The 16,289-nt window shown below is 41.2% G+C and overlaps 1 protein-coding gene across 3 annotated transcripts in view; it reads left to right on the top strand.

The window, feature by feature from the left end:
• The window catches only part of glra3 (glycine receptor, alpha 3), a 241,766-nt gene that overhangs the window by 146,538 nt on the left and 78,939 nt on the right, over positions 1-16,289 (top strand). For all 3 annotated transcript variants that reach the window (XM_073048025.1, XM_073048024.1, XM_073048026.1), the window contains exon 5: positions 348-430. In XM_073048025.1, coding sequence (XP_072904126.1) covers positions 348-430 — 83 coding nt within the window. The remainder of the gene's footprint in view (positions 1-347; positions 431-16,289) is intronic.

Raw genomic sequence — 16,289 nt, 5'->3', positions numbered from 1 at the left:
ATTTTTTGAGAAAAACAGAAGAAATTCTGCAGATGCTCTAAACAATGAGGAACACACACAAAATGCTGGAGAAATTCAGCAGGTCAAGAAAAATCTGTGGAAAGGAATAAATAATCAATATCTCAGGCTTATGAAGGATTTTGGCCTGAAACTTTGACTCTATTCATTTCCATAGATGCTGCCTGACCTGCTCAATTCCTCCAGCATTTTGCATGGGTACTTTTCATATTTTTTATGGTTCACTTTCTTACTTCCAATTGGGTTATTGGCCAAAACTAGTCCTCATCTTGTGAAATCACTGAACATGAATAATAATGCTATCCAATATGCCTGATCTAATCTTTCAGATTGACTTTAATTCTTTCCTGTCCAATGGATCTAAAAAATTTCCCGATGGACGTTCAAACCTGCATAATGCAGTTGGAGAGCTGTAAGTAGCCAATTACTTTATCAGTAGTTTTTGAATGCTCTTAGTGCTTGAACAAGCATGCCAGTCTCTAACTTAAAATTCAGAGAACCTTTTTGTTTGTTCCAGTTCTTAACATTTAATATCTGGTATGTATAAATGGTTCTGCAGGTTTAAACACAGCTGGAAAGTCGTGAATAATATAGATGGTTTTCCTCCAGTAAAAGTCTGTGCTTCTCTCCTGAAGGATTCTGCACTCTAGTCAAGAGGAGGTTCCCAATGTGAGGTTTATGGGCAGCTTGATTGGTATTGGTCCATAGCATAAAAAGGTTTGGAAACCCCCGATCTAGGGTAAGGGCAATACCCAACATTCCGTCAATTTACCTGAGTGGGCACTTTGAACCAGGACATTATAGGATGTGGGGCCAGAGCACATGCGAGTTGTGAATGTTATTTATTTGTTCAAATAATGCAAATCATATGCTCAGAAACTAAAGGCCATTCAGGTTAATTGAGTGATGGAATAGCTGTTAGAAACATTGGGTCAATATGGGGTTCATAAACACGAGATTCTGCAGATGCTGGAAATCTTGAGGATCACACACACACACACACAAAATGCTGGAGGAACTCAAGCAGCATCTACAGAGCTGTCAATATTTTGGGCTGGTACCTTTCATCAGGACTCAAAGCCTGATGAAAGGTATTGACCTGATACAATATCTGCTTATTCCCCTCCATAGATGCTGCCTGACCTGCTGAGCACTTTGTGGGTGTTCCCTAATACAGGGTTAATAGTCACTTGGATTGAAATGTGTTTACTAAAGGCAAACCAGGACACAATTCTTAATGACAAATTATTTTAAGCAATTTGATAACTTCTTTTTGATGAAGGAATGCATAGAATTGATGATAGTAATGCAATAGAAGACAATAGATTGTCTCAGATTGCCCATCGCTCCAACATGACAGATCTTCCACCTGATTGAGTGGATAGCTCTTCAATATTCAGAAGTTCAAAGTAAATTTATTGTGAAAGTACATATATGTCACCAAATTCTACAGAAATTTATTTTCTTGTGGACATTCACAGTAAATACAAAAGAAAACCACAATAGAATAGATAAAAACCTCACAAGACAGATGAACAATTGACATGCAAAAGACAGCAAACTGCAAATTCAAAAAGAAATAAAGCAAACAAAATAATAGTAATAAATAAATAGGCAATAAATATAGAGAACATGAAATGAAGAGTTCTGGAAAGTGAGCTCATAGGTAGTGGGAACAGTTCAGTGATGAAGCGAGTGATCCCCTCTGTTTCAAAAGTCCAGTGGTCGAGGGTAATAACTGTTCCTAAACCTGGTGGTGTGGGTCTTAAGGCTACTGTACCTGCTTCCTGATGGCTGCACCAAGAAGGGATCATGGATTGGATGGTCGAGGTCTTTGATGATGGATGTTGCTTTCCTGCAACAGAACTCTGTGTGGATGTGCTCATTGGTGAGGAGGGCTTTACCCGTGATGGACTGGGCCGTATCCACTACTTTTTGTAGGTTTTTCCATTCAAGATATTGGTGATTTTCCTACCTATATTTAGGAACTTACATTGGGCTAGGGTTTGAAGTGGTGTTAACCTGTCAAGTCATGGACAATACCTTCAGGTTGAAGTAATTGCTCTGATTTGGGTATGTTCATTGATGGATTCAGCACTCTCCAGCACCAGTGACGCAGGTTGACTTCTGCCACAGTCTATAAAGAATTTGTGCATTGCCTCCATGAACGTACAGGCTTCCTCTAGGTTCTCCAGTTTCCTCCCACAATGCAAAGATGTAAGTAGGTTAATTGGTCACATGGGTATAATTGGGCTGCACCAGCTCTTTGGGCCAGATGGGCCTATTACCGTGCTGTAGCTGTGTGGTGAACTAGATATACCTGTCTGACTGCTCCTGTGGCTCCTCCCAAGACCCTGCTGACTACCCCTGTGGCTCCTCCCACAGACCCCTGTATAAAGGCGACTGTGGCCTGCTGCTCTCCCTCATTTTCCCCAGGATGTAGTGTTGTCCTTCAGTCAATAAAAGCCGATAATCTCACTTCCTAAGTCTCGGCGTGAGTTATTGATGGTGCATCAAGCTGTAAATAAATAAGTAAATAAATTCGAAGAATGTTGAGTGTTAAATATCCTAAGGTAATATGAGATGTGAGACAAAAGGAAATGAATGCAATCAGGACACAGATTAACCATGATCTCACTGAATACTGAGGAGATAAATGCCTGCAAACACCACCTCACTTCAATTGACTCCATCTGCAGTTCCCACATCCTCAGTAAAGAAACCAAATAATTGTTCCCCTCTTGCCCTGCTCATTCTCTCTTCTCTCTTCATGCAGAAGATATGAAAGTTTGTGAGCACAAACCACCAGACCCAAGGACAGTTTGTCCCTCTGTTATCAGACATTTGCATTGACCTGCTGTTGCTAAAAGATGAACTCTTGATCTCTTCAACTTCCAGTCTATTTTTTAAGACCCTTGCCCTTTATTTATCTACCTGCATTGGACTTTCTCTGTAAAGGCTGCACTATGTATATCTTGATTTTTTTTTCAACTTCAGTCAATCTACATATGGCATGATCTATCTGGATGGCAAGCAGACAAAAGTTTTTCATTATATCTGGCGGACATGATAATAACACTAATACCAATGGTTTACTTCCAATGTTCTACACTCAGTGGCCACTTTATTAGGTACACCTGTACACCTGCTCTTTAGTGCAAAATATATAATCAGCCAATTATATTTGCAGCAACTCCATGTGCATGCAGACATGGTCAAGGGGTCCACTTCTTGGTCAGACCAAACATCAGGATGGGGAAGAAATGTGATCTAAATGACTTTGACTGTGGAGTGATTGTTGGTGCCAGATGGGGTGGTTTGAGTATCACAGAAACTGCTGATTACCTAGGATGTTCACACACAACAGTCTCTAGAGTATATAGATAATGGTGCAAAAATCAACAATCATCCAATGAGTGGCAGTTCTGTAGGTCAAAATGCTCTGTTAATGAGAGAGGTCAGAGGAGAATGATCAGACTGGTTTAGGCTGACAGGAAGTCCACAGTAACTCATTAAAACAGCATTACAACTCTTCAGAAGAGTATCTCTGAATGCACAGCAAGTTGAACCTTGAAGTGGATAGGCTACAGCAGCAGAAGACCACAGACATACACTCAGTGCCCACTTTTTTAGGTACCTCTTGTACCTAGTATGTCGGCCTGAGTGTATGCTACACTCTTATATACAGATGGGGATGAATTCAAGGGGGGTATGCCTCCCAGCCATTAGTAAGTTTGACTAACAGATCAGACATGTATTAGGTTGCTTTATTTAATGTAGTTGTCAGTATTCTCCTGTATTAAGGAGCACAACATGCACATCATTGGAGCTGAGATTAATATTTCACCAACACTACTAAAGTTTTCATGATGTTAGTTCTGTTAATATGAGGACTTGCTGGCAGGCCTTTGGGTCACAATAATCAAATCTTAACTTTCAGGAACCAGAGGTTATCATTTGGAACTGTTTGTTGACTCAACCCATCAGTGAGTCTGTTGACGACTGGGCAAGAGAGAAATTTTGTCCTTTGTGACCGAGGCCACTCTTACCACACAATGAAAGCCCAGGAAGTCATGCTGTCGGTAACTGAAAAATAATAAAATATGACAGGCAGCTCCAGCCTTATTCAAAGCCCTTTTTGTGTGGTTGATTATGGAATTGTAGCCTGTGGTGGGTTAGTGGATGACAGTAACTACTTGGGTGTAAGTGTGAATATTAAACGAAAATGCTGGTACTCCCAGACCACTGATGCTCCAATGTTCTAATTCTGATCCAGATTCAGAATAGTTTTGTTTTCTGATACACCAGGGTGCAATGAAATTCTTTGTACATGTAAAACCCACAATGTAAACAGTATACATGGTCACAAGAAAGTCAAAATTGTTTATTGTCATTTCCAGTACACAAGTGTAAAGGAGAACAAAATAATTGTTACTCTGGATCTGATACAGCTTATAAAAAAACATAAATACATAAGATAGCTTACTGGATATACATAGATAAATTGTAAGTCCACAAAGGGACGCTAGGCACAGGTAAGTCTGTACTAAAGGCTAAATTTGACAGGAAATGATAAAGTAGTAGTGGTGGGATGGGATTGTGGGAAGAAGTGTTGATCAGCCAGATGGTTTGGGGCGAGTAGCTGTTTTTGAGTGTGGTGGTCCTGGAGGCTGCGTAGCATCCTCCCTTATGGGAATGGGACAAACAGCCCATGAGCAGGGTGGATGGGATCCTTCGTGACTAAATTACCTCTACCTGTACATGATCCATACCTCTCTATTACCTGGATATTCACGTATCTATTTTAAATGAGAATATTGAATTTGCTTCCACCGCTAACCCTGGTAGCTTATTCCAGGCACCCACCACTCTCTGTGTAAAACAAACCTGCCCACATATCTCCTTCAAACATTCTGCCTATTGCCGTACATTCATGACATACGTATCTATCCTGGGAATGCGTGATTCGGATTGTCTACCCTATCTCTGCCTCTCACAAGTTTATAAACTTATATCAGGTCTCCTCACAGCCTCGGCCTTTCCAGATAAAGCCCAGGTGTTTGTCCTATGTTGAGTCTATGCATCAATAGAGATCATGGGTTGTCAGTGGAATTAGCCACCTCACAAGGTACTCACCTGCCCTCTCCACAGGCTTCTCCTGCCCTATTTGTGAAGGAGTCTGTGGACACCACATTAGTCTCAGCAATCTCCAGAGGACCCAAAAACCAGAGAGGTTAGCAAATAATCCTCTGTCCCAGTGGAATTCCTCAGAGAAAGAAAAACATCTCATGCTTCTCAGAAGCAGTCTGTTCAACAACTGAACTTCTCAACCATCTTGTGAAATTTAATGGTGGTTTAGAGACCAACATAAGGTGCACCACCACTGCATCATGAGTTGGAGTGTGGAGCAAAAGGACAGGAAGTACACCCACTGAATCCCCTCTCCAAGTGAAAACTCAAATAATATCAAAAAGTCTAGTGCTTTTCAGAAAGTCAATTATGCACATATACATTACAATGGCAGTGATATCCTAACATATTCTATGTTAAACTCTGTCTTTCCCAAACATCTCAATTTAGTAATTAGACGCTCCCTCCTCATACAATTTGTATTTAATCAATAAATGCTGCACCATTTCTTAACAAGTACACTTCCTACAAATGCCCATATCGTATATATTAATTCTGAACAAGGAATAATTCAACCTAGTATGTCCAATATGTAAATATGAGCACCTGCCACCTTCCCACCCATAGATACTGCCTGACCTGCTGAGTTTCTCCAGCATTTTGTGGGTATTGCTCTAAATTTCCAGCATCTGCAGTACCTCTTATGTCTATGAGTTTAATATCTTCCCTCGTGTTATACCCATCTCCCAGCTGAATTTTATATAAATGCCATCCTTTCTTTTCCTTATACCAACTATGTTGCCACAGTGATCAAATAGACTTTTCAAGTTTAGCTTTCATCTCCCTTTTATGCGAAGCCACCACTACGTTTACTGTACATCCTTAATTTTAAGTGATCGCCTGGCTAGAATGTTTGCCACCTTGTTGCCATCAACCAAAACGTGGACAGAGCCCCATGAGAAATGTACACGCAAGGCCAGACCCTGCAGCCTCAACAGATGTTGTCCAATTTTAAAAATAATGTCTGGTCTATAATTTGAAATACCTGTTTTAACAGATGTCAAAACCGAGAAGAAATCAGAGCACAGAAGTACATAATCAGGGCATGCTGCTTCGACCCCTTCCAAGACTAAAGTGATAGTAAACATCTCAGATATGAATACTAATACCTTGAATGATAATCTTTCTGAAATAATCACCTGAAATGTACAAACAGAAACAGAAACACCTGAACGACCTGTCACTGGATCTTTTGAACCAACTGTGTAGATATGTAAGAATCCACAAAACCTGCCTTATATATCGCTGAACTTCCTGCGCCACTGACATACATTCACTCCTCATCATGGTCTTTTCCTGAACATCATAATCAACCACAGGGAAAAGGAAAAACCATGGAGGAGTGACAGAAAGGAATACACAAGGACCATATTCCACATTAAACAACCCATGATTTTGTGTCCATTCATTTCCCATCCACCCAAAACTGAAGACATTGTGAATACAGTGCTCCCAGCACTCTACTAAAATTGCCAATATTAGATGACCAAGTTTACATCCTCTTAGGTTAACTCAATAAACCTTTGCTAACTGCACCCCTGAGTGGATGTAAAGGTATTTCACCCATTTCTACCAGTTATGCCGAAAGTGGGGATGAATTAATAGCACAGAACATAATCTCAGTGTTTGAGCTTGAACTTTATCTCAGGGCTTTAAGACCACTGGTGAGGCTAACCCATAAATAACACATCCATATTCAAAGATAGATCTGATTGAGGCAATATACTTTAGTTTAAGTGTCCTCCTATCCAGACAGTCAGACCTACGTTATTGATCCCGAGGGAAATTGGGTTTCGTTACAGTCACACCAACCAAGAATAGTGTAGAGATATAGCAATATAAAACCATAAATAATAGAAGAAGAAGAAGAAGAAGAAGAAGAAGAAGAAGAAGAAGAAGAAGAAGAAGAAGAAGAAGAAGAAGAAGAAGAAGAAGAAGAAGATTATGACAAGTGGAAATAAGTCCAGGACCAGCCTATTGGCTCAGAGTGTCTGACACTCCGAGGGAGGAGTTGTAAAGTTTGATGGCCACAGGCACAGACTTCCTATGACTTTCAGTGTCGCATCTCGGTGGAATGAGATGCCAATATCCCAGTCATACCCAACTAAGCACCTGAGCACATTAAAGACCTTTATTACACTTCCCTATAATTTTATTCACATGCACCTTTCATGTTAGCCTTGTGTCTATCCACATACCTCAAAACTTTACCATTGACTCCTGTTTAAGAGATTTACCATATAACTTGATATCTCTTGGGGGTGTAATGTTCCTTGGACTGAGTTTCTTGACCATGTCTGCATGCTTTTATGCATTGAGTAGTTGACACATGTTTGGCTGATTAGATCTTTGCATTTATGAGCAGGTGTACAGGTGTAACTAAATCAGTGGCCACTGACTGTAAGAACTTGATGGGCTGAAACGCCTATTTCTGTACTGAAGGACTCTAAGACTGAAAGTACCAATCTTGTGCTGAATGTTATTCATTGTCTAGCCCTGGGTAGAATTCTTTATTCAGTGGGTGTATTGATGGCTTGAAGTATTTTACCGTGGGAATTTGATTCTTCAGACTTTCCATCAAATGAACATGCTGCCCGGAATGTGACTTGCTTTGATAAAATTCATTTTATCTTCAGATCTTTGTGAAAGTCTTGGAAAGATTGATAGAAATGTCTCATGTTTTTATTTTTCAAATAAAGCTCTGCATGTTTATTACACTGATCCAGGATGGTAGATTCTCTTTTCATGCTATAAGATGCTGGAGAACTGCTGATAATCAATGGAATGGAGACATGCCCCCGAGCTGATAGAAGGGCAGGCAATCATTCACATATTTTTAAGTGTGCGGGGAAGTAAGTGAAAGCTTTGCCAGCAGCTTAATCCCAATCAACATGAATTGTACACTGAGCAATGCTGCATCTGTTTATTTGTTTCTGTCTCACAGATGATCTTTATTCCCAGCCTGAGTCTTGTTGTGTTGTGTTGTAAAGCTGAAAAGAAATTCAGCAGGTCAAACAGAAGGAGGAAGAGGGAGACAGGGAGGGGGCAAATAAGAGGTCAGTGATCACAGTGGCACAGGTCCTAGAGCTGTTCCTCACAGTTTCACAATCGCATGTTTGATCATGACCTCTGCCACTGTCCCTTTGGAGTCTGAATGTTCTCCCTGTGCTCCAAGTGCCCTGCTTTCCTCCCACATTCATCATTAGAATCACGTTTATTATCAATGACTTGGGTAATGTGAAATCTGTAGTCTTGCAGCAGCAAAATTGTGCAAAGATATAAGATTGCTATAAATTACAAAAAAGAAACCTAACAGTGCAAAAATACGGATTACAATGTAGTGTTGTTCTGCTGTACATCGTGGGCACACTATGCTGGTGTAAGAAGATGTAGCAACACTTGCAGGCTGCCCCCAGCCCATCCTGATGTTTCATTGGTTATTAACACAAGTAACACATTTCACTGTATATTTCGATGTACATGTCATAACAAAATTAATCTGAATCTGTTTGTGGGTTTATGGACCATTCAGAAATCTGATGGCAAAGGGGAAGAAGCTGTTTCTGAATCATTGAGGTGGAAACTGAAATCCTGCCGTTGTTTGTAATTGTTCAACAGCTGATTCAGGTATTCTCCCGATGCTGCTGTACTGATTTTGTTACCCTGCAAACATTATATATTCGTTATGTTAATGGTAAGGAATAATTTTTGCTGTTAAGTACATATGTGTGATGGACAAGGGTAAGGCAAAGACTGCTTAATGGTGGCACATAAATTCAAAGATGAAAATTATGGCAGTCACATGCTATCTCATAAAATCTGAAAAATTCTGAAATCAGAAACACTTCCGGCCCCAAATATTATGGTTAATGGGTACTCAACCGGTAATGAGAAGATGGCATGTCCCAGTCATGTGTGTTATTAAGTTAATTGATCCTAGTTTGGTGTAGATAGAAACATAGAAAACCTACAACACAATACAGGCCCTTTGGTGCACAAAGCTGTGCCGAACATCTCCTTACCTGAGAAATTACCTAAGGCTGCCCATAGCCCTCTATTTTTCTAAGTTGCATGTACCTGTCCAGGAGCCTTTTAAAAGACCCTATCGTATCCACCTCCACCACCGTCGCTGGCAGCCCATTCCATGCACTCACCACTCTCTGGGTAAAAAACACCCCTGACATATCCTCTGTACCTCCTTCCAAGCACCTTAAAACTGTGCCCTCTCATTGCTAGCCATTTCAGCCCTAGAAAAAGCCTCTGACTATCCACATGATCAATGCCTCGCATCATTTTATACACCTCTTTCAGGTCACCTCTCATCCTCCGCCGCTCCAAGAAGAAAAGGCTAAATTCACTCAACCTATTCTCATAAGGCATCCTCCCCAATCCAGGCAACATCCTTGTAAATCTCCTCTGCACCCTTTGTATGGCTTCCACATCCTTCCTGTATTGAGGCATCCAGAACTGAGCACAGAACTGCAAGTGGGGACTGATCGGGTCCTATATAGCTGCAACATTACCTCTTGGCTCCTAAACTCAATCCCACAATTGATGAAGGCTAATGCACCGTATGCTTTCTTAACCAGAGTCAACCTGTGCAGCAAATTTGAGTGTCCTATGGACTCGGACTCCAAGATCCCACTGACCCTCCACACTGCCAAGAGTCTTACCATTAATACTATATTCTACCATCATATTTGACCTACCAAAATGAGCCACCTCATACTTATCTGGGTTGAACTCCATCTGCCACTTCTCAGCCTATTTTTGCATCCTATCAATGTCCCACTGTAACCTCTGACAGCTCTCCACACTATTCACAACACCCCCAAACTTTGTGTCATCAGGAAATTTACTAACCCATCCCTCCACTTACTCATCCAGGTCATTTATAAAAATCACGAAGAGTGGGAGTCCCAGAACAGACCCCTGAGGCACACCACTGGTCACCGACCTCCATGCAGAATATGACTACTCTTTGCCTTCTGTGGGCAAGCCAATTCTGGATCCACAAAACAATAAGGAGGCCTCCTTACTTTCTCAATAAGCCTTGCATGGAGTACCTTATCAAATGCCTTGCTGAAATCCATACACACTACATCTACTGCTCTACCTTCATCAATGTGTTTAGTCATATCCTCAAAAAATTCAATCAGGCTCATAAGATGTGACCTGCCTTTCACAAATCCATGCTGACTATTCCTAATCATATTATGCCTCTGAAAATGTTCATGTTGGGTAAAATTCATTGGAATGGGAAGGAGTAGGCTACAGAGCGAATTAGCTTTGGAATGGGATTGCTGTAAGAACTGGCTTAGCCTTAGTGGGCTAAATCCTTCTCCTTCATAAGGCAAGTATTTTGCATCATAACTATGTGTTTTGACATTTATAATGCCATACCATGTAAAAGTGCTTGTGATGAAGGTGAAAGGAACAAAAAGGAAGACCTGTAATAGAGGGAAGGGCTGGAGTAATTCTACTGATGACAGTGTGAGACAAAATGGAGAGATGATGCATCAAGCAAAAGTAAAAATATTCATCTAGTGGAAGAATAAATAGTAACAACAAAACCATTATTAGCAGCAGCTCTATGGACAAAACTGGCTATGAAGTTACTGAGTTTCATTTTAAATCAGGAAGTGGCATCATCATCCTCATCTGTATGTACCGTGCCGTGTTACATGGGCGATCATGGTCTATGATTGTTCTTGGCAAATTTTTCTTCAAAGGTGGTTTGCCATTGCTTTCTTCTGGGCAGTGTCTTTACAAAATGGGTGACACCAGCCATTATCAATACTCTTCAGAGATTGTATGCCTGGTGTCAGTGATCGCGCTATGACATGTGATGTACACCAACTTGTGCAACCATCCACCACCTGCTCCCCTGGCTTCATGTGACCCTGACGGGGTATAAACAGGGTCTACACTTTGCCCAAGGGTGGCCTAGAGGCTAGCAGACTTAATGTGCACCTTACACCTAATTTGGTAAGAGATATATCTCCACCCCACCACCCAAGGAATCTGTGAAGTGACTAATTGTCCTGCTCTTCTGGATCATGAGCAACCGTTTCAGAAATAGAGAGAGGTCAGAGTGGCAGAGGCACTGAGAATGAAATGGTCTAATACTTACAAGGTGGGATGACTTCAAGGAATATCCATCACAGTAGCTATCAGGTGTTGCTGGACTTTCTGTACAACCCTTTGACCGATATTAATCGACGGTAAAAACCAAGAAAACTGCAGATGCTAGAAATATAAGCTTAATCAAAAAGAGGGTGTGCAACCTGAAATATGAACTTCGTTTGTCTTTCAACAGATACAGCCTGACTTGCTGAGCATTTCGAGCATTTTTTGTTTTAACCTTAGTCCAGGGTATGTCCTGTCCTGTGACTCAGTGTTTGTTTATTTATCAATGTTTAGAGGTAATGAAGGTTGAAAGCAGTTCTGTCTGTGGATGATGGTGGCAATTTGGGCAGTTGTCAACACTAAATCGATGCTGAAAAGATTTTAATAGACTTTTACTTATTACTTTTACATACACAGCATGACTGATTTTGAATGAAGAAGGGAAAAAATGGCCACACATTTAACATTGTGAATGACAATCAAAGCTCAAATGGAGTCTGAGTTGTATGTCTAGTATTTTGTCATAACAATTAGGCAGTGCATACAGAGATGAATTAAGTGCAGCTTCACACCTACAAAATAAATATTTAAATGTCAGTCAAATTCCATCTTTCCTGCTAACACAAAACAACAATTTTTTTTGAAAGTGTTGCTTCCTCAGAATTCTTTTCTGTTTATGATTGACTGCTTGAAGCTGGACATAAATATAATTCCAGGCCACTTGTATCACGTAGGAATTTGGAGAAACAAAAAATTAACTTTTATTGAATGTAAAGCATTAAATTGCGTAATGGTGCTGTAATCAGCCCACATTGGTGGATTGCAGTTGCCCTGATGAAACCTTTTACCGTGCTCCGTCAGTGACAGTGGCAAGATTTCCAGGGAAGAAGTCTAAATGGGAATGCAAAAAATGAATCTTTAGTGACATGTTGCACTTCATGGTTTTGTATGCTTGAACCATGTTATCAACCAGCTGCATGTAGTTTGGTGCTTGTAGTTGCCAAGAAAGTTTTCCACAACATCCTTGAATGCCTTCCATGTGATTTTCTCTGGTCCCACCAGAAGTTTTTTTGAATTGCCTGTCGTTGATGATCCGTTTGATTTGTAGACCAAACAAAATGCCTTCTTTAATCTTGGCATCAGTTATTCTGGGAAATATCTGTTTCAAATATTGACATCCTTCATGGAAATTTATAGCCTTTTTAAAACTCGTCTTGCCATGCCTACTAAGCATGCCCGGGCATGCATGGACAAGATAGAAAACATTTCAGCTTACATTGTGCACAACATTTTAATTGGCTCGAATTATGAATTGAAATAGCAAATATAGAAATTTTTTTTTAAAAAGGTACATGTTAGGGAAATTTCACGGTGATTTTCATGATCAGCAGCCCAAATTCCATAAGAGGCACCCAAAAGTTTCAGGAAGCAAAACCTTTGTGTCCAGTGTAATCAAATCCCAAATGAAAATTATTTGCAAAGATCTTTGGGTGGCAGGGTAGTGCAGTGATTAGCATAATGCTCTTATAGTGCCAGCGACCCGGGTTCAATTCCCATCACTGTCAATAAGGTGTTTGTACATTCGGCCCGTGACCTCGTTAGTTATCATAGACCATAGAAATCTACAGCACATTACAGGCCATTCGGCCCACAATGTTGTGCCGACCATGTAACCTACTCTAGAAACTGCCTAGAATTACCCTACTGCATAGCCCTCTATTTTTCTAAGCTCCATGTACCGGTCTGAGAGTCTCTCAAATGACCCTATTGTATCTGATTCCACTACCACTGCCGGCAGTGCACTCCACCCGTCCACCACTCTCTGCATGAAAAACTTACCCCTGACATCCCTCCAGAACCTATTTCCAAGCACCTTAAAACTATGCCCCCTCATGTTAGCCATTTCAGCCCTGGGAAAAAGCCTCTGTCTTTCCAAACGATCATGTCATACACTTCTATCAGGTTACCTCTCAGCCTCCGTCACTCCAAGGAGAAAAGGCCAAGTTCACTCAACCTATTCTCATAAGGCACACCCTCCAATCCAGGCAACATCCTTGTAAATCTCCTCTGCACTCTCTGTATAGTATCAACATCCTTCCTGTAGTGAGGTGACCATAACTGAACACAGTACTCCAAGTGGGTTCTGACCAAAGTCGTATATAGCTGTGATATTACTTCACAGCTCTTGAACTCAATCCCACAGTTGATGAACGCCAACACACCGCACGCCTTCTTAACAACACTGTCAACTTGCGCAGCAGCTTTGAGTGTCCTATGGGCACAGACCCCACGATCTTTGGTGGGCAAGACAATTCTGGATCCACAAATCAAGGTTTCCTTGGATCCCACGCCTCCTGACCTTCTGAAGGAGCCTTGCATGGGGAACCTTATCAAATGCCTTACTGCTTTCCTTCGGGTGCTCCAGTTTCCTCCCACATTCCGAAGACGTACCGGTCAGTCGGTTAATTGGTCACATGGGTGTAATTGCAGCACAGGCTGTTACTGTGCCTATCTCTAAATCAAAAATCTAAATCTAGAGACAAGCCATCAAAGTCAAATACCTAAGATATTTGTTGATATTGGCTAAAGGTAAAACCATTTTCCTTTTTTGCTTCAGATTCCCTGTCCTTTCAGTTTTGTGCCTTTGGGGCCTTTTACTTATCCACTCACTCACATGCATTAATTCATTCTCTGTATTCTTGCCATTGCTTTTTCCGCCAACGCAATTGCTCTGCCTCTAGGCCTAACCTTAATCTTCAGCCATTTTTTTAACTGTCCTCCAAGACATCAACACTGTTATCTTGGAACTAAAGTAATTCATTCCGCCCAAAACAAGATAGTTTGTCCTTCACATAATCTGTCTTCCTAAATTTTTCTCCAACAATAGTGAGCTCTTAATTTATCCAGAGGTATTATAAGGCTGGAATATATAAGAGGCTTGTGAACTTCACTTTCAATAATATATATAGATAACAGACTTAATATTGTTAAGCATCACAGTTTGCAAAAAGACACTGTTATGATAAACTATACCGGTATAAAACATGGGAGATTGCATTATCTTCATTCCCCGAACCAAATGTATTATTGCATTCACTTACAATGTTTCCCATTTTGCAACGTAATTGTTATCTACAGAAATTCCATCAACAATAATTTTGAGAGATTACTAGTGTACAGTTCCACAGTGCCCTTTGGTGGGCTGTCCTACACTGCGACACTTCAACACAGGTTACTTGCGATGGCTAATCCGAGCTTCAGATTTTGTTATCTTCTTACACCATTCAAGGTGGTCCTTTGGCCCATTAAGTCCATGCTGGTTCTCAGAGCTATTCCATCAGACCTGTTTCCACACTTGTGTCCCCGTAACCTGTTATCTTTCAAAACTCATCAACCCCTCCACCCTCCAGCTGTCCCACTAATACCTCTGCTGCACATCCACAGTAACCAATCAAACTGCCACATTTTGAGAGAAAGCCAGAGTATCGGGAAGAAACATAAGCAAACGTGGGTAGTCCGTACAAGCTGCACACACTCACTGAAGCTGAGGTCGGGACTGAACCCTACTTACAGGATCTGTGCATACTGCAGGCCAGCAGTCACTTACAGCAACTTCCCCACATTGGAAGTCCACTGAGTTTCAGGCAGAGCAAAGTGCACCTTTCACTGGGTTGGTGATCTTCCAGTGGCAGTCAATGTTTACCTCAATTCCCTTCACTGGGAACAGCCCATAGAGTACAGAATCTTACTTCAGTGGTGGGCAAGTTGTTGGAGAAGATCCTGAGAAGCAGGATTTTTGAGCATTTGGAGGGGCATAATCTGATTAAGGATAGTCAGCATTGCTTTGTCAAGAGCAGGTCTTGCCTTAGGAGCCTGACAGAATTCTTTGACGATGTAACAAAACACATTGATGAAGGTAGAGCAGTGGATGTCGTGATTATGGATTTATTTAAGGCATTTGATAAGCTTCCCCAACAAGGCTCATTAAGAAAATAAGGAGGCATGAGATCCAAGGAGACCTTGCTTGGTGGATCCAGAATTGGACTGCCCACAGAAGGCAAAGGGTAGTTGTAGATGGTTCATATTCTGCATGGAGGTCAGTAACCAGTGATGTTCCGCAGGGATCATTTCTGGGACCTCTCCTCTTTGTTATTTTAATAAATGACCTGGATGAGGAAGTAGAAGGGTGTGTTAATAAGTTTGATGATGACACAAATTTTGGGGGTGTTGTGGATAGTTTGGAGGGTTGTCTAATTTTACAGCAGGACATCGATAGGATACGGAAAAAGACTGAGAAGTGGCAGATGGAGTTCAACCCAGATAAGTGTGAAGTGGTTCATTTTGGTAGATCAAATTTGAAGACAGAATATAGTATTAATGTTAAGACCCTTGGCAGTGCAGCGAATCAGAGAGATCTTGGCGTCCATGTCCATGGGACAGTCAGAGCTGCTGCGCAGGTTGACAGTGTTGTTAAGAAGGTTTATGGTGTGATGGCATTCATCATTCATATGACTGAGTTCAACAGCCCTGAGGTAATGTTAGAGCTGTATGAGACCTTGATCAGACCCCGCTTGGAATACTGGGTTCAGTTCTGGTCACTTCACTACTGGAGCTTATGCCTTACGAGAATAGGTTGAGTGAACTTGGCCTTTTCTCCATGGAACAACAGAGGATGAGAGATGACCTGTTGGAGATGTACAAGATGGTGAGAGGCATTGATCGCGTGAATAGCCAAAGGCTTTTTTCCCAGAGCTGTAATGGCTAACACAAGGGGGCATAGTTTGAAGATGCTTGGAGGTAGGTACAGGGTACATGTCACAGGTAAGTTTTACACACAGAGTAGGTTACATGCTTGGCACAACATTGTAGGCCAAAGAACCTACAATGTGTTGTAGATTTCTATGTTGTATATTCTAATCCAGTGATATTCCATCTAGGTAGCTTCCAACCTG

Source organism: Hemitrygon akajei, chromosome 6, assembly GCF_048418815.1.
Source record: "Hemitrygon akajei chromosome 6, sHemAka1.3, whole genome shotgun sequence".
Lineage (NCBI taxonomy): Eukaryota > Metazoa > Chordata > Chondrichthyes > Myliobatiformes > Dasyatidae > Hemitrygon > Hemitrygon akajei.
The sequence above is the reverse complement of the archived record's forward strand: the minus strand, read 5'-3'. Positions and strand labels throughout refer to the sequence as shown.